The sequence below is a fragment of the Mya arenaria genome, chromosome 10 (assembly GCF_026914265.1).
Source record: "Mya arenaria isolate MELC-2E11 chromosome 10, ASM2691426v1".
Classification (NCBI taxonomy): domain Eukaryota; kingdom Metazoa; phylum Mollusca; class Bivalvia; order Myida; family Myidae; genus Mya; species Mya arenaria.
Window position 1 is genome coordinate 11305220 of NC_069131.1, and position 23261 is coordinate 11328480.

General features: G+C 40.0%; 1 protein-coding gene and 1 long non-coding RNA gene across 3 annotated transcripts in view; one reads left to right on the forward strand and one right to left on the reverse strand.

Annotated features, from left to right (window-relative positions):
• LOC128206291 (uncharacterized) overlaps positions 1-23261 on the reverse strand; it is a 97394-nt gene that overhangs the window by 70546 nt on the left and 3587 nt on the right. The window contains exon 4 of one of the 2 annotated variants that reach the window (XM_052908658.1): positions 21551-23117. The exons of the other annotated variant lie outside the window; for it this stretch is intronic. Coding sequence (XP_052764618.1) covers positions 22537-23117 — 581 coding nt within the window. The 3' untranslated portion in view covers positions 21551-22536. Of the gene's footprint in view, positions 1-21550; positions 23118-23261 lie in introns of those variants that run through there. 2 annotated transcript variants of the gene reach the window in all.
• On the forward strand, positions 143-18003 carry LOC128206293 (uncharacterized). Its single transcript, XR_008256438.1, has 2 exons — positions 143-243; positions 17435-18003. It is a non-coding gene; the product is annotated as an uncharacterized LOC128206293 (long non-coding RNA).

Genomic DNA, 23261 nt, shown 5'->3' on the forward strand with positions numbered 1-23261 from the left:
TACGTAATGTATCGTCGATGTCGAATAGATAACATTGTTAAAACAGTGATAATTTCTGATTATCAAATTGTTCATCATAATTTTTGAACCAGTTAAATGTTACCTCAAGATAAATCCTTTCCCTATATATGATATATTGTCAAATATCGCAGTACTCAATTTACTTTAGTTATTTTGGCCATCGGATGATAAATTGATTTTTGCTAAATCGTATTCTGTTAACTTGGTTTCCGGAGAATAAAAGTAAGGACATTTTACACTATAACTTAAAATAAAATCTTTCGACATGTAACTAATGTTTGTACGTATGTTTAACTTTTTATTGGATATTACATAGGAATGTTATATTTCATTATGTTTGTGATTATTTTGTTTGTTTGTGTCTTTGGCGTTTACCCAGTGCCATTAAACCGGTCTTTGTTTAGAAATTTGGCTACTGAGCGTGTTTCTGTAGTTTTTTACATAAGTATTGTACATTTCTGTAGATCCTTTTCATCAACAAAGGTAACATTTAATCCCTTGTTCGCTGTGCAGATAAAATTTTAACCTATATTATTAGTGGTTTAAACAAATGGTCTGCGACACTCCATTTAGTTTGGTAAACTATTAACCCTTTAATAAGCTTATTGTTTCGAACCCTCATCAATGTATGTGCGTGAAGTTAGCACCATAGCACCGTATCCCCATATCACCGCGGTTATGCGGTGCTAGCACCGTATCACCATTAAAATCTAGACAATAAGAGGACATGCAATATTCTCGAAGAAACATGTAAGGCTCGTTTTCGCAGAAACGAGCAAGGGGACCATAGGGGCCTATGTCACTGTGTAGCCGAGACCTGGCCCTAGGTGATGGCACATGTGAATACCCTAGGATTTTAGGCAGGCTATGCGGGATAGGGACATGAACTCGATCCCCCATGCCAATTTGGCCCATATTCAGACACTGTTATGGTGCGGATGCCTTAAAAACGAGCAAGGGGACCAATGGCACTGTATCCAAGGGTTACCTGGCGGTGTGATACATTCGGGGAAACTGTTAATACTACGAGGATTTTAGTCTGGCCCCGTCCTTAGCCCAACATTGTGCGTATATGGGCAATATAAGCCCTACTGACCCCTACCATACATGTAAGGCTCGTTCTCGCAGAAACGAGCAAGGGGACCATAGGGGCCTATGTCACTGTGTAGCCGAGACCTGGCCCTAGGTGATGGCACATGTGAATACCGTAGGATTTTAGGCAGGCTATGCGGGATAGGGACATGAACTCGATCCCCCATGCCAATTTGGCCCATATTCAGACACTGTTATGGTGCGGATGCCTTAAAAACGAGCAAGGGGACCAATGGCACTGTATCCAAGGGTTACCTGGCGGTGTGATACATTCGGGAAAACTGTTAATACTACGAGGATTTTAGTCTGGCCCTGTCCTTAGCCCAACATTGTGCGTATATGGGCAATATAAGCCCTACTGACCCCTACCATACATGTAAGGCTCGTTCTCGCAGAAACGAGCAAGGGGACCATAGGGGCCTATGTCACTGTGTAGCCGAGACCTGTCCCTAGGTGATGGCACATGTGAATACCCTAGGATTTTAGGCAGGCTATGCGGGATAGGGACATGAACTCGATCCCCGATGCCAATTTGGCCCATATTCAGACACTGCTATGGTGCGGATGCCTTAAAAACGAGCAAGGGGACCAATGGCACTGTATCCAAGGGTTACCTGGCGGTGTGATACATTCGGGGAAACTGTTAATACTACGAGGATTTTAGTCTGGCCCGGTCCTTAGCCCAACATTGTGCGTATATGGGCAATATAAGCCCTACTGACCCCTACCATACATGTAAGGCTCGTTCTCGCAGAAACGAGCAAGGGGACCATAGGGGCCTATGTCACTGTGTAGCCGAGACCTGGCCCTAGGTGATGGCACATGTGAATACTCTAGGATTTTAGGCAGGCTATGCGGGATAGGGACATGAACTCGATCCCCCATGCCAATTTGGCCCATATTCAGACACTGTTATGGTGCGGATGCCTTAAAAACGAGCAAGGGGACCAATGGCACTGTATCCAAGGGTTACCTGGCGGTGTGATACATTCGGGGAAACTGTTAATACTACGAGGATTTTAGTCTGGCCCGGTCCTTAGCCCAGCATTGTGCGTATATGGGCAATATAAGCCCTACTGACCCCTACCATACATGTAAGGCTCGTTCTCGCAGAAACGAGCAAGGGGACCATAGGGGCCTATGTCACTGTGTAGCCGAGACCTGGCCCTAGGTGATGGCACATGTGAATACCCTAGGTTTTTAGGCAGGCTATGCGGGATAGGGACATGAACTCGATCCCCGATGCCAATTTGGCCCATATTCAGACACTGTTATGGTGCGGATGCCTTAAAAACGAGCAAGGGGACCAATGGCACTGTATCCAAGGGTTACCTGGCGGTGTGATACATTCGGGGAAACTGTTAATACTACGAGGATTTTAGTCTGGCCCCGTCCTTAGCCCAACATTGTGCGTATATGGGCAATATAAGCCCTACTGACCCCTACCATACATGTAAGGCTCGTTCTCGCAGAAACGAGCAAGGGGACCATAGGGGCCTATGTCACTGTGTAGCCGAGACCTGGCCCTAGGTGATGGCACATGTGAATACTCTAGGATTTTAGGCAGGCTATGCGGGATAGGGACATGAACTCGATCCCCCATGCCAATTTGGCCCATATTCAGACACTGTTATGGTGCGGATGCCTTAAAAACGAGCAAGGGGACCAATGACACTGTATCCAAGGGTTACCTGGCGGTGTGATACATTCGGGGAAACTGTTAATACTACGAGGATTTTAGTCTGGCCCGGTCCTTAGCCCAGCATTGTGCGTATATGGGCAATATAAGCCCTACTGACCCCTACCATACATGTAAGGCTCGTTCTCGCAGAAACGAGCAAGGGGACCATAGGGGCCTATGTCACTGTGTAGCCGAGACCTGGCCCTAGGTGATGGCACATGTGAATACCCTAGGTTTTTAGGCAGGCTATGCGGGATAGGGACATGAACTCGATCCCCCATGCCAATTTGGCCCATATTCAGACACTGTTATGGTGCGGATGCCTTAAAAACGAGCAAGGGGACCAATGGCACTGTATCCAAGGGTTACCTGGCGGTGTGATACATTCGGGGAAACTGTTAATACTACGAGGATTTTAGTCTGGCCCTGTCCTTAGCCCAACATTGTGCGTATATGGGCAATATAAGCCCTACTGACCCCTACCATACATGTAAGGCTCGTTCTCGCAGAAACGAGCAAGGGGACCATAGGGGCCTATGTCACTGTGTAGCCGAGACCTGGCCCTAGGTGATGGCACATGTGAATACCCTAGGATTTTAGGCAGGCTATGCGGGATAGGGACATGAACTCGATCCCCCATGCCAATTTGGCCCATATTCAGACACTGCTATGGTGCGGATGCCTTAAAAACGAGCAAGGGGACCAATGGCACTGTATCCAAGGGTTACCTGGCGGTGTGATACATTCGGGGAAACTGTTAATACTACGAGGATTTTAGTCTGGCCCCGTCCTTAGCCCAACATTGTGCGTATATGGGCAATATAAGCCCTACTGACCCCTACCATACATGTAAGGCTCGTTCTCGCAGAAACGAGCAAGGGGACCATAGGGGCCTATGTCACTGTGTAGCCGAGACCTGGCCCTAGGTGATGGCACATGTGAATACTCTAGGATTTTAGGCAGGCTATGCGGGATAGGGACATGAACTCGATCCCCCATGCCAATTTGGCCCATATTTAGACACTGTTATGGTGCGGATGCCTTAAAAACGAGCAAGGGGACCAATGGCACTGTATCCAAGGGTTACATGTCGGTGTGATACATTCGGAGAAACTGTTATTACTACGAGGATTTTAGTCTGGCCCCGTCCTTAGCCCAACATTGTGCGTATATGGGCAATATAAGCCCTACTGACCCCTACCATACATGTAAGGCTCGTTCTCGCAGAAACGAGCAAGGGGACCATAGGGGCCTATGTCACTGTGTAGCCGAGACCTGGCCCTAGGTGATGGCACATGTGAATACCCTAGGATTTTAGGCAGGCTATGCGGGATAGGGACATGAACTCGATCCCCCATGCCAATTTGGCCCATATTCAGACACTGTTATGGTGCGGATGCCTTAAAAACGAGCAAGGGGACCAATGGCACTGTATCCAAGGGTTACCTGGCGGTGTGATACATTCGGGGAAACTGTTAATACTACGAGGATTTTAGTCTGGCCCCGTCCTTAGCCCAACAGTGTGCGTATATGGGCAATATAAGCCCTACTGACCCCTACCATACATGTAAGACTCGTTCTCGCAGAAACGAGCAAGGGGACCATAGGGGCCTATGTCACTGTGTAGCCGAGACCTGGCCCTAGGTGATGGCACATGTGAATACCCTAGGATTATAGGCAGGCTATGCGGGATAGGGACATGAACTCGATCCCCCATGCCAATTTGGCCCATATTCAGACACTGTTATGGTGCGGATGCCTTAAAAACGAGCAAGGGGACCAATGGCACTGTATCCAAGGGTTACCTGGCGGTGTGATACATTCGGGGAAACTGTTAATACTACGAGGATTTTAGTCTGGCCCCGTCCTTAGCCCAACATTGTGCGTATATGGGCAATATAAGCCCTACTGACCCCTACCATACATGTAAGGCTCGTTCTCGCAGAAACGAGCAAGGGGACCATAGGGGCCTATGTCACTGTGTAGCCGAGACCTGGCCCTAGGTGATGGCACATGTGAATACCGTAGGATTTTAGGCAGGCTATGCGGGATAGGGACATGAACTCGATCCCCCATGCCAATTTGGCCCATATTCAGACAATGTTATGGTGCGGATGCCTTAAAAACGAGCAAGGGGACCAATGGCACTGTATCCAAGGGTTACCTGGCGGTGTGATACATTCGGGGAAACTGTTAATACTACGAGGATTTTAGTCTGGCCCTGTCCTTAGCCCAACATTGTGCGTATATGGGCAATATAAGCCCTACTGACCCCTACCATACATGTAAGGCTCGTTCTCGCAGAAACGAGCAAGGGGACCATAGGGGCCTATGTCACTGTGTAGCCGAGACCTGGGCCTAGGTGATGGCACATGTGAATACCCTAGGATTTTAGGCAGGCTATGCGGGATAGGGACAAACTGACCCAAAAATTTTACCTCGAGGACATAACGATAAGTGTAGGGATGAACTAGGCCACGAGGCTTACTTTATGATCAACTTTATTTCGCTGGAGCTGTTGTACTGAATAGCCGAAAATAGAGCTCGAAAATTGGACTTTTCTGCTGCAAAAGCCATTTTTGGGACGAACTGACCCGATTATTCGACTAAGAGGTCCTTCACAGAAAGTGTAATGATAACTAGGTTCAGGGCCTATAATGTGAACTATAGATAATAATAATACTCTTTCATGGCTCATGTTCTAGGCATTGACACGTTTGTTTAAAATTATCATGGCTATTGCCACTATGCTAGAGTGGTCGGCATTTGGAATCTCTTCAACCTCAAATATACCATTGTATTCGGAAAAGTCTGGTTTGAGCTTATTAATATGTGAGCATTGCCTTATACCTCAATATGCTGTGATGGCTCATGTTCGAGGCATTCACGAGTTTATGTTCAATTAACATGAATATTGCCAGAGTGGTAGGAATTTGGAATCACTTCAACCTCACATAGGCCATTGATCTGGGGAAACTGTGTTCTGAGCATAATGAACGAACACATGAATATACATCGCTAAGGTGTTTGAGCACACAACATGAAAATCCCGTGTCAATAGAAAAAAACGTTATTTTGGTAAATGAAATGAAAATTATTGAGAACACTGCGTTGGAGATTGATTAACACCGGGTTGCAGATATCAGGTTTAAAGCTGCCCTCTCACAGATTTACCGTTTTTCCATTTAAAAAAAAAAAAATTGTCTTGGAATTGGAAAATATTGCGTAAATATCTGCTTACCAGTGATTAAAGACTGCTGACAAAAAATCAGATCGCAGATCTTCATATTTCCATTCCAAATTTAATGTTTTATGGCTTAAACCGTTACTAAGAAAAATGCATAAAACATCAATTTTGGGACGGAAATATGTAAAGCTGCGATCTGATCTTTAGTCAGCAGTCTTTTACCATTAGTTTGCAGATATTTACGCAAAAAAATTCTCGTTCCAAGACAAAAAAAGGTGTCAAAACGTTCAATCTGTGAGAGTACAGCTTTAAAGCTTAGCTTTAGATTTGAAAGGTAGGGTGTTTCTAGCACAGTTTCGAATTTAAATTGGCCCTATATAAGAAACAGTCGTAACATAGTACCTGTTTAACAAAAACAACAGCTTTATATTTTTTAGAGACAGATATTGCCGAAATTTACCTTCAATGCCTTATAGATAGAAATTTGGAATCCCCGATTCGCATCTTACGATGAACAATCGAATGATGACTAAACGATTGACTGCTACCGAACATCCGTATTAACGGAGGGTACACAGGGGTAGCATTTTGGATGGTATAAGAGGTGCAGGAGAGAAAACAGTGATTACTTACAGGGGAAAAGAGGGCTTTTCGTTTAGCAGTGTTGTTGAGTTTCCAATATGTTTACTTTTAGATAAAGATAAGTAACATTATCTTTATGTTTAGGTCTATAAACGTATGCTACATATATACTATATATTCTTGAATGAATTATATTTAAAAATATGGTAACATTTTGTAAACTTATGAATGTGTTAGTATCCTTACCTGAATGTGGCCATTTGAAGCGGTAATTTATAAAAGCCTGTCATTAATAAGCATACATCAAGTATATAAATATGCATTTATCACAAATCAGCATTGCTCTCCGGGATACGACATTATGTAACGGCAAACATCTTCACCGTATTCCGGGATAGTTCCAAGCCTCTGTCCTGTGTATGTATTACAAAATGCACAGTTTTAGAATTATTTTAGCCGCGCATTTGTTTAGGTGTTAACATATTTTCGGTTAACATGGAAGACGTCACATTCCCAATGTGACGCCATAAAATTAACGTTTAATGTCCATATAAATAAACAAATATTACACCAAAGTGCACAGTTCAAGACTGAATTTAGACATAGCGATATTATAGCGTAAGAACACTCCAATCTCCTTATTTATTTATGCCGCATATACTATGCTTCAAGGGGAAGACGGATCAAGACTAAGTTGTGATCCCTAGGAAATATCAAATCGTATTAAAGTGCACTGTTGTTTACGGCCATCACACAAGGTGTAGACATCGTAATAACTCTAAATACAAATAAAAGCTGGACCTATTTATTTATTTAATTGCCTATGACAGGCACTTTTATATACACACATTAAACACGCATTAAGAAATAAATGTATGTCCCTATCTCGAATAGTCTTTCGAAAATCCGAAGTTATTCACATAAGACCTAACCAAGGGCCAGGTCTCAGTTACACTGTGATATTGGTCGATATGGTACCCTTGTTCGTTGTAAGGATTCCGCAACATAAACGGTAAGTATGTGGGTCAGGTAGGTGTTGGGAGCTTATTTCATGTCCATATCCCGCATTATCACCCTACAATCCTAAGTGATTCACATATGCCATAAACTTAAACCAGTCTCGGCTATACAGTGGCAAGGGTCCCTATAGTTAGCTTGCTTGTTTTAAGGTTATCGCACCATAACAGTTGTATATTGGATATTAGGTATTGGGAGTCTTACCATGTCCTATCCTGCATAACTTGCCTAAAATCCTAGGTTATTCAAATATATGCCATCATTTGGTGCAAGGTCTCGGCTGAACAGTGACAGATGTCCATATTGTCGCAGTGCACGTTTTATTGTTTCCACACAATAACAAACAATAACGCTGCAAGAATATCGGGTAAATTACTAATATGCATATTGGACATATTTTATGTCCCTATCCCGCATAGCATAGGATATTTTCATGTTTCAACACCGAGTATGGCCAGGTCTCGGCTAAACGGTGACATAGGTCGCTATAGTCTCCTTTCTCGTTTAAAGGTTTCCGCACCATAACATGTTAGTAATGCCAGGTAGGCATTGGAAGTATTTTTCATGTCCCTATCTAGCCTAGCATAACTTGCCTAGGTTGATCCATATACCATCACTTCAAGCCAAATATTGGCTACAAAGTGTCATAGGTTACTACTCATTGTAATGTTATCGCACTATAAAAGTTGTATATTGGCTAAATAGTACTTGGGATTCTTTTGAATGCCCATTTCCCGCAAAATCTGCCTTAAATCCTAACTAATTCACATATGGAATCATCTGGGGCAAAGTCTCGGCTACACAGTGACTAAGGTCGCTATGATCTCTTTGAGTGTTGTAAGGTTTCCGCACTATAACAATGCCAGAATATAAATAACTAAATATCCATAAGGAGCAAATTTCGTGTCCCTATCCCGCATAGCCTGCATAAATTCCTATGCAATTCATATGTTCACTCACCGTGTATGGCCAGGTCGCGATTTGGGTCGCTATGGTATATGTGTTCGTGTTCATGTTTTCGCTGTTTGTTATTAATGCAATGAAGGCATTTGGAGCTTATTTCATGCCCCTTTCCCTCGAAGCCTGCCTTAAATTCTTGGTAATTCAGCGATGTTATCACTTAAAGCGAGGTCTGGGCTACAAAGTGCCATAGGTCCCTTCGTGCGCTTGCTCGTGTTAAGGGATTCGCACCGTTTTAGTTGTATATTGGGTAAATAGGAATTGGGAGTCATTTTCATTTCCCTATCCCGCATAACCTGCCTATATATTTACATAAACCATCATCTGGGAAAGGTCAAGTCTACTTAGTAACGTAAGTCCCCTTACTCGTTTTAAGGGTTTCCGCGCAATGCCAGATTATGAGGGAAATAGACATTGGTAGCCTTTCCATGTCCCTTTCCTGCATAGCCTGCCTAGGACTAGGTCTTAGCTACACGCTGACATAGGTCGTTATGGTCCACTTGCTCGTTGTAATGTTTCCGCACCATAACTTGTAATGAATATGTGGCAAATAGGCATTGGGAGCATTTTCCATGTCTCTATCTCGCATAGCATGCCTACAATACGAGGTTATTCATATGAAGTATCACATATGACAAGATATCGTCTTTAAGGTGACATAGGTTGCTATGGTCCCGTTTGCCGTTTTAAGGTTTCTGAACCATAACATGTAACGAATATGTGTCAAATAGACATTGGGAGCCTTTTCCATGTCCCCATCACACATAGCCTGCCTAAAATCCTGTTATATCACCTAAGACTAGGTTTCGGCTAAACGATGACATAGGTCGCTTTGGTCCCGTTTCTCGTTTGTTTTAAGTTTTCTGCACCATAATATGTAATGAATATAGGACAAAAGCCATTGGGAGCATTTTCCTAGTCCCCAACTCGCATAGCATGCCTAATATCCTAGGTTATTCATATGCACTATGACCTAGGACTGGGTCTCGACTACATTATGGCATAGGTCGATATGGTACCCTTGATCGTTTTAATTTTTCCGCGCCATAACCAGTTAATGACTATGCCGTAAATAGGAATATGGAGCCTTTTCCATGTCCCTATCACGCATTGTCTGCCTAAAATAATAGGTTACTCATATATTCTATCACCTAGGTCTCGTCTATAAGGTGAAATAGGTCGATATGGTCCCGTTTCTTGTTTTAAGGTTTCTGCACCATAGCATATAACGAATATGAGTAAAATAGACATTGGGAGCCTTTTCCGCGTCACCATCCCACATAGCCTGCCTAAAATCCTAGGTTATTCATAACTAAGGTTAGGTTTCTGCTTAACAATGACATAGGTCGCTTTGGTCCCGTTTCTTGTTTTAAGTTTTCTGCATCAAAACATGTAATGAATATGAAGCAAATGAGCATTGGGACCCTTTTTCCATGTCCCCATCTCGCATAGCCTGCCTAAAATCCTAGGTAATTTAAATGCATTATCACCTAGGACTAGATCTAAGATACACGCTGACATAGGTCGGTATGGTCTCCTTGTCTGTTTCAAGGTTTCTGCACCATAACCTTTACTGAGTATGAGGTAAAATAGGCATTGTGAGCATTTTCCATGTCCCAATATCGCATAGCCTGCCTAAAATCCTGGGTAATTCATATGTATTAACATATAGGATTAGGTCTAAGCAACGAGCTGACATCAGTCGCTGTGGTCCCCATGCTCGTTTTAAGGTTTCAGCACCATAACCTTTAATGAATATGAGGTAAAAATAGGCATTGGGAGCCTTTTCCATGTCTCTATATCGCACAATCTGCCTTAAATCCTAGATAATTCATAAATACTATCACCTAGAACTAGGTCTAAGATACAAGCTGACATAGGTTGCTATGGTCCCCTTGCTCGTTTTAAAGTTTCTGCACCATAACATGTAATGAACATTAGGCAAATTGAAAATGGGAGCCTTTTCCATGTCCCTATCTTGCATAGCCTGCCTAAAATCCTAGGTAATTAATATATACTATCACCTAGGACTAGGTCTACGCAACGAACTGTCATAGGGCGCTATGGTCCACTTGCTCGTTTTAAGGTTTTTTCACCATAACATTTAATGAATATGAGGCAAATAGGCATAAGGGGCCATTTTCCATGTCCCTATATCACATAGCCTGCTTAAAATTATAGGTAATTCATATGTACTATCACCTAGGACTAGGCCTAATCAGCAAGCTGACAAAGGTCAGCTCGTTTTGAGGTTTTTGCACAATAAAATTTAATGAATTTGGCATTGAGAGCATTGACCATGTCCCTATCACGCATAGCCTGCCGAAAATCTTACGTTATTCATATGTACTATCATCTAGGACTCGGTCTCTGCTACATGGTGACATAGGTCGCTATTGTCCCCTTGCTTGTTTTAAGGTTTCTGCACCAAAACATGTATAGAATATGTATCAAATATACATTGGGAGCCTTTTCCATGTCCCTATCTCGCATAGCATACCTAAAAGGTACCCTAGGTTATTCATATGTACTATTACCTAGGACTAGGTCTTGGCTACATGATGACAAAGGGCTATATGATCCCCATGCTCTTCTAAGGTTTCCGCACCATAACATGCAATGAATATGAGACAAATAGGCATTGGGATCCTTTTCCATGTCCCTATCTCGTATAGCCTGCCTAAAATCCTAACTAATTCATATGTACTTTCACCTAGGACTAGGTCTAAGCCACACGCTGACATAGTTCGCTATGGTCCACATGCTTGTTTTAAGGTTAATGCACCATAACATGTAATAATATGAGGCAAATTGGTATTGGGAGCCTTTTCCATGTCCCTATATCGCATAGCCTGCCTAAAATCCTAGGTAATTGATATGTTCTATCACCTAGGATTAGGTCTAAGCTACACGCTTACATAGGTCGCTATGGTCCCCTTGCTCGATTTAATGTTTCTGCACCATAACATTTATTGAATATGAGGTAAAACAGGCATTTGGAGCCTTTTCCATGTCCCTTTCTCGCAAAGCCTTTCTTAATTCCTAGGTAATTCATATATTCTATCACCTAGGATTAGGTCTATGCTATACGCTAACATAGGTCGCTGCTCATTTTAAGGTTTCTGCACCATAACATGTAATGAATATGAGACATATAGGGATTGGGAGCCTTTTCCATGTTCCTATCTCGTATAGCCTGCCTATAATCCTAGGTAATTCATATGTACTATCACCTAGGACTAGATCTAAGCCACACGCTGACATAGTTCGCTATGGTCCCCTTGCTCGTTTTAAGGTTAATGCACCATAACATGTAATAATAAGAGGCAAATAGGTATTGGAAGCCTTTTCCATGTCCCTAAATCGCATAGCCTGCCTAAAACCCTAGGTAATTCATATGTACTATCACCTAGGACTTGGTCTGAGCAACGAGCTGACAAAGGTCGCTATGGTGACGTATGGTCACCTTAATTATTTTAAGGTTTCTGCACCATACCATGTAATAAATGTGAGTCAAATTGGCATTGGGAGCATTTTTTATGTCCCTATCTCGCATAGCCTGCCTAAAATCCTAGGTAATTCATATGTACTATCATCTAGGACTAGGTTCAAGCAACGAGCTGACATAGGTCGCTATAGTCCCCTTGCTCGATCTTAGGTTTCTGCACCATAACATTTAATGAAGATGAGGGAAAAATAGGCATTTGGAGACTTTTCCATGTCACTTTCTGTCACAATCTGCCTAAAATCCTAGGTAATTCATATGTACTATCACCTAGGAATATGTCTAAGGAACGAACTGGCATAGGTCGCTATGGTCCCCTTGCTCGTTTTAAGGTTTCTGCACCATAACATGTAATGAATATGAGGCAAATAGGCATAAGGGGCCTTTCCCATGTCCCTATATTGCATAGCCTGCCTAAAATCCTAGATAATTCATATTTACTATCACCTAGGACTAGGTCTAAGCAACGAGCTGACATAGGTCGCTTTGGTCCCATTGCTTGTTTAAGGTTTTTGCAACATAACATTTGATGAATATGAGCTGACATAGGTCACTATTGTCCTCTTGCTCGTTTTAAGGTTTCTGCACCGTAACATTTAATGAATATGAGTTAAAAATAGCCATTTGGGGCCTTTTCCATATCACTTTCTCGCACAATCTGCCTTAAATCCTATGTAATTCATATGTACTATCACCTAAGATTAGGTTTAAGCAACGACCTGCCATAGGTCGCTATGGTCCCTTTGCTCGTTTTAAGGTTTCTGCACCATAACATTTAATGAATAAGAGGTAACTATAGGCATTCGGAGTCTTTTCCATGTCCCTATCTCGCACAATCTGCCTAAAATCCTAGGTAATTTATACATACTATCACCTAGGACTAGGTCTAAGCTACACGCTGACATAGGCCGCTATGGTCCCCTTGATCGTTTTAAGGTTTTTGAACCATAACATGTAATGAATATGAGGCAAATAGGTATAAGGGGCCTTTTCCATGTCCCTATATCGCATAGCCTGCCTAAAATCCTAGATAATTCATATTTACTATCACCTAGGACTAGGTCTAAGCAACGAGCTGACATAGGTCGCTTTGGTCCCCTTGCTTGTTTAAGTTTTTTTTTGCAACATAACATTTGATGAATATGAGGTAAAATTAGACATTTTGAGTCTTTCCCATGTTCTTATCACGCACAATCTGCCTAAAATCCTAGATAATTCATATGTACTATCTCCTAGGACTAGGTCTAAGCTACACGGTGACATAGGTCGTTGTGGTCCCCTTGCTCGTTGTAAGGATTCTGAACCATAACGTGCAATGAATATGAGTCAAATTAGGCATGTGGAGCATTTTCCATGTCCCTATCTCGTATAGCCAGCCTAAAATCCTTTGTTATTCATATGTACTATCACCTAGGACTAGGTCTAAGCTACACACTGACATAGGGCACTATGGTCCCCTTGCTCGTATAAAGGTTTTTGTAACATAACATGTAATGAATAAGAGCCAAATTGGCATTTCGGGCATTTTCAATGTCCAAATCTCGCATAGCCTGCCTAAAATCTTACGTTATTCATGTATACTATTATCTAGGACTAGGTCTCTGCTACATTGTGACATAAGTCGCTTTGGTCCCGTTGCTCGTTTTAAGGTTACCGCACCAAAACGTGAAAATAATATGAATCAAATATGCATTGGGAGCCTTTTCCATGACCCTATCTCGCATAGCATACCTAAAATCCTAGGTTATTCATATGTATAACATGTAATAATATGAGGCAAATTGGCATTGGGAGCCTTTTCCATGTCCCTATATCGCATAGCCTGCCTAAAATCCTAGGTAATTGATATGTTCTATCACCTAGGATTAGGTCTAAGCTACACGCTTACATTGGTCGCTATGGTCCCCTTGCTCGGTTTAAGGTTTCTGCACCATAACATTTATTGAATATGAGGTAAAAATAGGCATTTGGAGCATTTTCAATGTCCCTTTCACGCAGAGCCTATCTTAATTCCTAGGTAATTCATATATTCTATCACCTAGGATTAGGTCTATGCTATACGCTAACATAGGTCGCTGCTCATTTTAAGGTTTCTGCACCATAACATGTAATGAATATGAGACATATAGGGATTGGGTGCCTTTTCCATGTTCCTATCTCGTATAGCCTGCCTATAATCCTAGGTAATTCATATGTACTATCACCTAGGACTAGATCTAAGTCACACACTGACATAGTTTGCTATGGTTCCCTTGCTCGTTTTAAGGTTAATGCATCATAACTTGTAATAATAAGAGGCAAATAGGCATTGGGAGCCTTTTCCATGTCCCTATATCGCATAGCCTGCCTAAAATCCTAGGTAATTCATATGTACTATCACCTAGGACTAGGTCTAAGCAACGAGCTGACATAGGTCGCTATGGTCCCCTTCCTCTTAATTATTTAATGGTTTCTGCACCATACCATGTAATAACATTTAATGAATATGAGGTAAAAATAGGCATTTGGAGGCTTTTCCATGTCACTTTCTCGCACAATCTGTCTAAAATCCTATATAATTCATATGTACTATCACCTAGGAATAGGTCTAAGCAACGAACTGGCATAGGTCGGTTTGGTCCCCTTGCTCGTTCTAAGTTTTTTTGCACAATAACATGTAATGAATATGAGGGAAATAGGCATTGGGAGCCTTTTCCATGCCCCTATCACTCATAGCCTACCAAAAATTCTAGGTAATTCTTATGTTCTATCACCTAGGACTAGGTCTAAGCTACACGCTAACATAGGTCGCTGTGGTCCCCTTGCTCGTTTTAAGGTTTCTGCACCATAACATGTAATGAATATGAGGCAAATAGGGATTGGGAGCCGTTTCCATGTCCCTATCTCGTATAGCCTGCCTAAAATCCTAGGTAATTCATATGAACTATCACCTAGGACTAGGTCTAAGCCACACGCTGACATAGTTCGCTATGGTCCTCTTGCTCGTTTTATGGTTAATGCACCATAACATGTAATAATAAGAGGCAAATAGGTATTGGGAGCCTTTTCCATGTCCCTTAATCGCATAGCCTGCCTAAAACCTTAGGTAATTCATATGTACTATCACCTAGGACTTGGTCTGAGCAACGAGCTGACAAAGGTCGCTATGGTGACGTATGGTCACGTTAATTATTTTAAGGTTTCTGCACCATACCATGTAATAAATGTGAGTCAAATTGGCATTGGGAGCATTTTTTTATGTCCCTATCTCGCATAGCCTGCCTAAAATCCTAGGTAATTCATATGTACTATCATCTAGGACTAGATTCAAGCAACGAGCTGACATAGGTCGCTATGGTCCCCTTGCTCGATCTTAGGTTTCTGCACCATAGTATTTAATGAAGATGAGGGAAAAATAGGCATTTGGAGCCTTTTAAATGTCACTTTCTGTCACAATCTGCCTAAAATCCTAGGTAATTCATATGTACTATCACCTAGGAATATGTCTAAGCAACGAACTGGCATAGGTCGCTATGGTACCCCATAAGGGGCCTTTCCCATGTCCCTATATTGCATAGCCTGCCTAAAATCCTAGATAATGCATATTTACTATCACCTAGAAAAAGATCTAAGTAACGAGCTGACATAGGTCGCTTTGGTCCCCTTGCTCGTTTTAAGGTGTTTGCACAATAACATGTAATGAATATGAGGGAAATAGCCATTGGGAGCCTTTTCCATGCCCCTATCACTCATAGCCTACCTAAAATCCTAGGTAATTCATATGTACTATCACCTAGGACTAGGTCTAAGATACACACTGATATAGGGCGCTATGGTCCCCTTGCTCGTTTGAAGGTTTCAGCACCATAACATGTAATGGATATGAGGAAAATATACATTGGGAGCCTTTTCTAAGTCCCTATCTCGCATAGCCTGCATAAAATCCTAGGTTAGTCATATATACTATCACTTAGGACTAGGTCTCTGCTACATGGTGACATAGGTCGCATTGGTCCCGTTTCTCGTTTTATGTTTTTTGCACCATTACATATCATTTATAAGAGGCACATAGGCATTGGGAGCCTTTTCCATGTACGTATCTCGCATAGCCTGCTTAAAATCCTAGGTTATTCATATGTACTATCAACTAGGACTAGGTCTCGGCTACATGGTGACATAGGTCGATATGGTCCCCTTGCTTGTTTTAAAGTGTCCGTGCCATAACCAGTTAATGAATATGCGGCAAATATACATTGGGGGTCTATTCTATGTTCCTCTACCGCAAAGCCTGTCTAAAATCCTAGGATATTCACAAATACTATTACCTAGGCCTAGTCCTTGGCTACACGATGACGTAGGTCGTTATGGTCTCCATGCTCATTTTGAGGTTTCCGCACCATAGTTATACCATTTTATGCGATAAATGGTCATTTGGAACCTATGTCATCTCCTTATTCCGCCTATTCAGCCTGAAATCCTAGGAAATTAACATGTTCTATCACCTATGGCCATGTTTTGGCTACACGGTGACATTGATCGCTATGGTCCCATCGCTGATTTTAAGGTTTCCCCTATATATGAGTTACTGACTATGTGGTTAATTGAGTAACACAAAAAAATAACATGTATACTTTACTTTAAATTATAAACCAACGTTTCGGCGTGGTTTTTTACTGACTATGTGGCAAATAGCCATTATGTGCCTATATTCAAATACGGCATTGCCGGCCTAAAATCATAGGTTATTCACATGCAACTTTGACCTATGGTTAGGTCTTGCACCCACAGTGTTATAGGTGTCATATCCAGGAATAAAAGACTCTTAATACTACTAATATAATGATCTGACAATATATGGAGATACGGTGCTAGCACCGCATCACCGCGGTGATATGGTGATACGGTGCTACGGTGCTAACTTCACGCACATCATCAATGTTTACACAAGAACAACTTTCAGTGACTTATGTCAACCACAGAGACATGGAAACGTTGTATATAGTTTTCTTCACATTTCAAGTGGTGTTACGTTTCAGATGTCATTGATGTTACACAGCCATTTGTGAAAGTCTTAATTTGTTTCCTCGTCCTGCGGGCGGTCTTCTTGGCTTCATACTTTATCCGCCAATGTGTTTAGACTTTCTGGTCTGTCGGGTTAATGCAAAATGTACTACGCAATATTAATATAAAAGGTTTTGATACCTTATCAAATTAACCCAATAATTTGCCCAGGGGATGCACAGGGGCTATAATGAAGCCAATGGGCGCTGTCAAACTTTACACTGAACCAACAGATAATCTTTATTTGTACGATTTGGAATAACTCTTTTGTACAGTTAAACTATATATTAAAATTTCCTTGTTTTCAAAACATTGACCAGTAGTAAGTAATTTGTGCGAACTTTTACAGGAATACTCGAGAGAGGATAGTAAACACAAGCTTAAAAAGGAAACCGAAACCACATAAAAGCGGACGTCTAACGAGGGCTACTACGAGGGTTTGGTCAAAGGGGTTGTTGGAGGAGCAGTGGTCGGGGCAGGCGTGGGGATAGCAGCGGTATCTGCAGGAGCCAAATTTGCGGCACCACATCATAATAACATCATGCAATCAGGGAAGAGACGAACAGATGTGAGCGGTTCTATAGGACAGTGTAAAATAATGTAATATGTTCACAATGATTATGTGATATTTTGTAATGATAAAGAATAACGATGATATACTCACATTAAATCTCATACATTGTCCCGGATTATTGCCCGATCAGTTGATCGGATTTCAAAGTAAGATAAGTGTCAACATCATACGAAACGACCCACCAAACATAGATTTGATGATATGTTTTGTATAACTCTGCCTATGTTAAATAAACAATCTTTGACTCAGTTAAATTAGAGTTGACATACAAGATTTCTTCTACGATCGAATGTATTTGTATGATTAATGTGTATCGATGTGGAATATAATATGTTCAAAATTCACTTACTTGTTTTATATACAACATCGCTACTTTTAGGTCGATCGGATTTCATAGTAATGAGTCAATCAAGTCAGATACCTTCCAAATCTTGCAAAACTCATTAGGTTTCCTTTAAAGACGCTTAAAAGAATAAGCTTACCTACGTATTTGAGATCAAAAACATTCTTTAAGTATATGTAGACAACTTTAAAGAACGAATATTAGTTTCTGAATACGGAACACTTACGCAATTTAAATACATAGGTAGACATCTGCGTTAAAATACCTGAACATGCACCATAGAAGTCATTTAACGATATTTTTATCATATTCATTGGATCCCTTTACAAGCCTGCTAAATATTTATATATAAAGTTGAAGTAAAAGGATGAGTTTCCCGATAATCGTCATAATTGGTTGCAATTGTATAACAGTTATGGAACATTGGGTTCTATTTAATGCATGCTTTAAAGTATATTTGCAGGTTAAATAGATAACGTAGGTGTTTAAATTAAATTTACACAAGGGACTCTAGAAAATGAACTATTTGGTTGTGTTTACTTTAATAAGTTTTTTCAGGTTTTAATGACATGTGGCTTGTTCCCGATTTTTTTATTTCATTACGTGAAACGCTGATACTATTTGTGTTTATTATTTATCAGGTATAATAGTTTCTGACTATCTGTTTAACTGAAACGTGGTTGCCATTTGTGTTTAATTATAATGTGCTAATTAAATTCATTAAATGGACTTCACGAGTTGTTCCTTGCCTCAGTCAATATGTATAATAAAGGCTCCGTCCAAAGTGGTCCAAGCGATACCGGCAGTTATCAATGCAATATGCCACGGACATCTACGAACATATATTTCAGTGAATAAGCTAAGTTAACGCTAAGCAGTCATGGTAAGAGTGTCTGTTCTAAAGTTCTCAGTTATCAACTAATGTCTCGGCCACAACAGTCCCGGCTTTTCTCAATAATCGATCTCGGCAGATTATCATCGAAGGTTCCGTCCACAGCGGTCTTGACGTTTATTTTCAATAACCTTGGCAGTTATTGTCCTAGTAAAATTAATCTAATGCAGACGCGTCACTTTTTGAAGCCGATCATAAATGCAACATCATTTCTTATAAAAAAAGATACGTTATTAGGACAGAATCTGTACTTTAACAGTCCATGCACATATCCCCCATACAAAAGGAATAGGATTGCTGAAATATTTTAGATATTTCTGATAAAACCGAAAACGAAAGTTGGGTCCCGGGTCCTGGCAGTACCGTGTCAAGGCAGATAAATGCGATAATACCATTATATTTAGCACTCGGATCTGGATTAGGAAAACAACGAGTTGAGTATGCACGCGTAAACATTTAACATTTACTGTCAACCCCGGGTTTGCAGATTCGAGCCTCCGTATCGCCGATTTCCAGGAGCGACATTTAACTTGTGTCAGTTTCAGTGTAATATCTTTTAACAAGTTAAAGCTCAATTATATATAAAAAATAAGCAACGTGCTTTAATAGGAGAAAAGGAGAAAAACAACAACATATGTTTATGCAAACGTTCATACGCACTTATTATTACTAAAACATTTTAAAATTCATCGACGTCAAAAACTGCTATATTTTCATATTTCATTTACAGATTCCTCCATAGTTTTAAAAATAATGTTGATTTTATTTTTATATTTCTGTCTAAAGTTCCATGCAGTTATTTTGGGAAACTACCTCGCATTGAATACCTTCCAGGAATACCAGCTAATAGAGATTTATTTTTTCGTCGATAACGCTTTACTCATAAAGGTACTTACGCATACAAAATACGTACAAATACAACTGGTGAACATATTTGGTTCGCGGCATATCATCGCGGAATTGCGATTATTATATATTTGAATTTCTAGTTCATTGTAGTTTGGGTCTTGGCATTGTGCCACTTAACATGATTTGAATTTGATATGTTCGAATACCTGGCTTGTCCCTGCAGTTTTCATAGAATTAATGTAAGAAATCAAACATGTTTTAACACATCAATGTATCACAGCGCCAAGGGAGAATATATTAATATTTGAACTATAATTGTACATTGACATACAATTTAAGATACGACACTAAAAGTACATCGAAGTGACTCGTATTATAACACATTGTTAGCTTTATTAACACAGAACAGTTAACTAAGTGTATTAAATCTTTAAATGTCTGAAACGTTTGTGTTAATACGGTCACACACACAATGTATATATATATATATATATATATATATATATATATATATATATATTGAATGTGTTTCCAATCGTATTTGCCTAACTTCTCAATGCTCTTAAACTCAAGAGAAATCTTGCTTTCAACCATAAAAGACAGATATTTTATGTTACTCTTCTAAACTACGAGCTATAGATGTGAAGGTGTTGAACGTGTACATGTTAAGCGTTTTTTCTGTATAAATTCAACAATACCCAATAAGATATCCTTTGAGCAAACGTCCTCTGAACATATACTACGTGCACAAATCCCCAACAGTTTAATTAAACGCTGTGAACTGTGGACGATGATGGAAAATCTACATTTGTAAGTGGTGTTAAACAGTTATTGTTTGAATAAGGCTTTGGCTGTGCCTTGTTAGTGGACGTTGTTGGCAGTAAACAACTGTACCTCTCGATGTCAAAAACCCGACTGAAATGACTGTCCATCTCAACATGTACGTACATGAATTCATTAATAGGTTTTCAAATGTTATTCACTTTAAACAATATAAAACTGAGTTAAACTCGAAAGATATGTAACAATATATTTGCATTATAGGGAAAATAAGACGTTTTTTTTGTGGTTTAAGACACACTTCTTTGATTTAGAGAGGAAAGCGCATGCACATTGATAAAAACTTTAGATTATTCCCGTGGTGTTTAGAACGGAACAGTTATACCGTGAAGATAAGTTGCACTTATATAGGATAATAGGACCATTTAAGTCCATCTAAATGAATGCATTATGTACAAATAAACTTATTTGTCCTTTTGTTCTTTAGAATTATTAGATTATTTTAAAATACATACTTCCCCATTTCAATTAATTGTAAAGGCATTTACGAAGAGAACATTCTATCTTGCTAATTCTTGATGTATAAATGTGTTCACCTATGCCTTTGATTTATGCGGTAATATAAAATGACAGAATACTAAGTGGCTGATTAATTTGTATGAATGTTCTTCATCTTATTACTATGGTATATATTTCATGATACATCACATTGACTATATGCTATGTTATTTGCATTTTGCGTTGGAGGCCTTTTATACGAATACATCTAGTATGTTGCGTTATTCTCAATCCTTTATAATATTATCATTCAAGAAGATCATTAATAATACAACGATAAGGCCAGCACTCCATCATATAAATACTTTGATTTAAATACGCAGGGTCAAAGCCCAACATACACTCAACAAGAGACAAAGAACGTACAATATAACACAGACTATATGTGCATTAACGTTTATCTATGATGGATTTCGATGGAAAATAAATAGACTCTCAGAGATCATTTAAACTAGTTCCATAAAAATTTACACAACTGATGTCAATGCACCCTATAACAGACAATACCGGACGCCTATTCAAACACAGGGTTGATAATAGAAATGGAACAGATTGTATGAGCAGTTGAAGTTTAACAAATTAATGATTTTGGATTAGTTCCCAATCAAAATGGTACATCCATGTAACCGTCTAATCATTATGTAACGTAGTACACTTATTTATATATGCAACTTTCGGACATTGAAACCACGAGGTCCCGCTCTGCGAGTGGACACTACCGCGTCGCTTTAAAAGCTAGCTATATTGCCAGCCAAATTAACTGCCGCCATAAACAAATCGAATACTTGGTTACACTGCCGAAGCGACCTAATCGTTCAGCGTGCGTTATTTCCGTAGGAAGCAATGTAACGATCTGCACATATTGCTTGGTTCATCCGTCGACGATCGTTTTGCAGGCGGACACTCTTCCGTGTCTCTTTGAACGCTTGCTATTTTGCAAGACAGTATGTGTACCGCTATTAACATATTGAACACCTGGTCCCAATAAGACTTATTCCACATCTTTTCTAAGTCGAGTTTATAGAATTGATAAGGGGCATTCCCTTTGTAATGTAACCATTAAATGTTATAGTAGTAACCAAGATTGGCTTAGCAAACACATTAAACGAGGATGCAGTGGATATGATTCAACTGGTTAATCTTAAACGAGGTCAATTACGTAATAGATATACTTTAATACATGTTTGCAACAAGCCTTGAAAAGTAAAAACGGTCAAACTATATAATGCTAAATCAAATGCATAGTTTGTTAAAAGCCATTTGTGAACAAATTCTATCTTGAATAAAACACATTGAACCGGTACTTTACTCCTTAACATGTATTAAACAAGTCTTGAAAAAGTACATAAAGGTCAATAAATACACTTTAAAATGCTAAATCAAATGCATGATTTGTAAAAGGTCATTTGTAGATTAATTATATTTTGAATTTAACAATCACCTTGAACAGGTACTCTACTCCTTAATAAAGTCCATCCTAAACTCCCTTGAATATTCATCAATCATGATATCAATATCTGCAACCCGGTCCACCCCCATCGGAACAAGACTTAGCAGGCCCAAGAACACTGGGACCTCTCGTCGTATAATCTTCTTTGCCATCTCTGGATGAGAAACTGTCTGAAGGTCATAATTCGGTTCAAGCATCTGTTGCATTTCTCGTACCATTGCGATGATTTTCCTCCTGATTTCTGTTTGCTTTTCATTTTCGCAAATTGTATGGATTTGCAACAAAGGTGTGACGATTTCTACCTCAAATATTTTGTAATACATTCTCCACTTTTCAATAATAGTAAAGTACAAGTCCAACAGGTCCTTGTGAAACATTTTTCTTGCCTTAGGTGATGCTGCAATGTCTTTGTATTGTTGTAGTGTTTTGATGGAGTTTTGTGTGTTAGACAATGTGTTGCGCACGCAGTTCATAAACTGGTCACGGTTAAGTTCCATCTCGTTGTCCAAGTCTCGCATCTTGGAAAGCTCCCTTGCAAGAACATCTTGATATTTTTTCAGTCTTCTGACAAGTTTTATATCGTATGCTGAAATAAAATTGTTATAACTTCAATATTGTTACCATAGCTTGGTCGACATTAAAACCTTGATCTAGTACTTGACTTAAGTTCTTCCATTGATTGACTATAGATCTCAGTATTCCAAAACGTAAGAAAGTCGGTCGCAAGAAA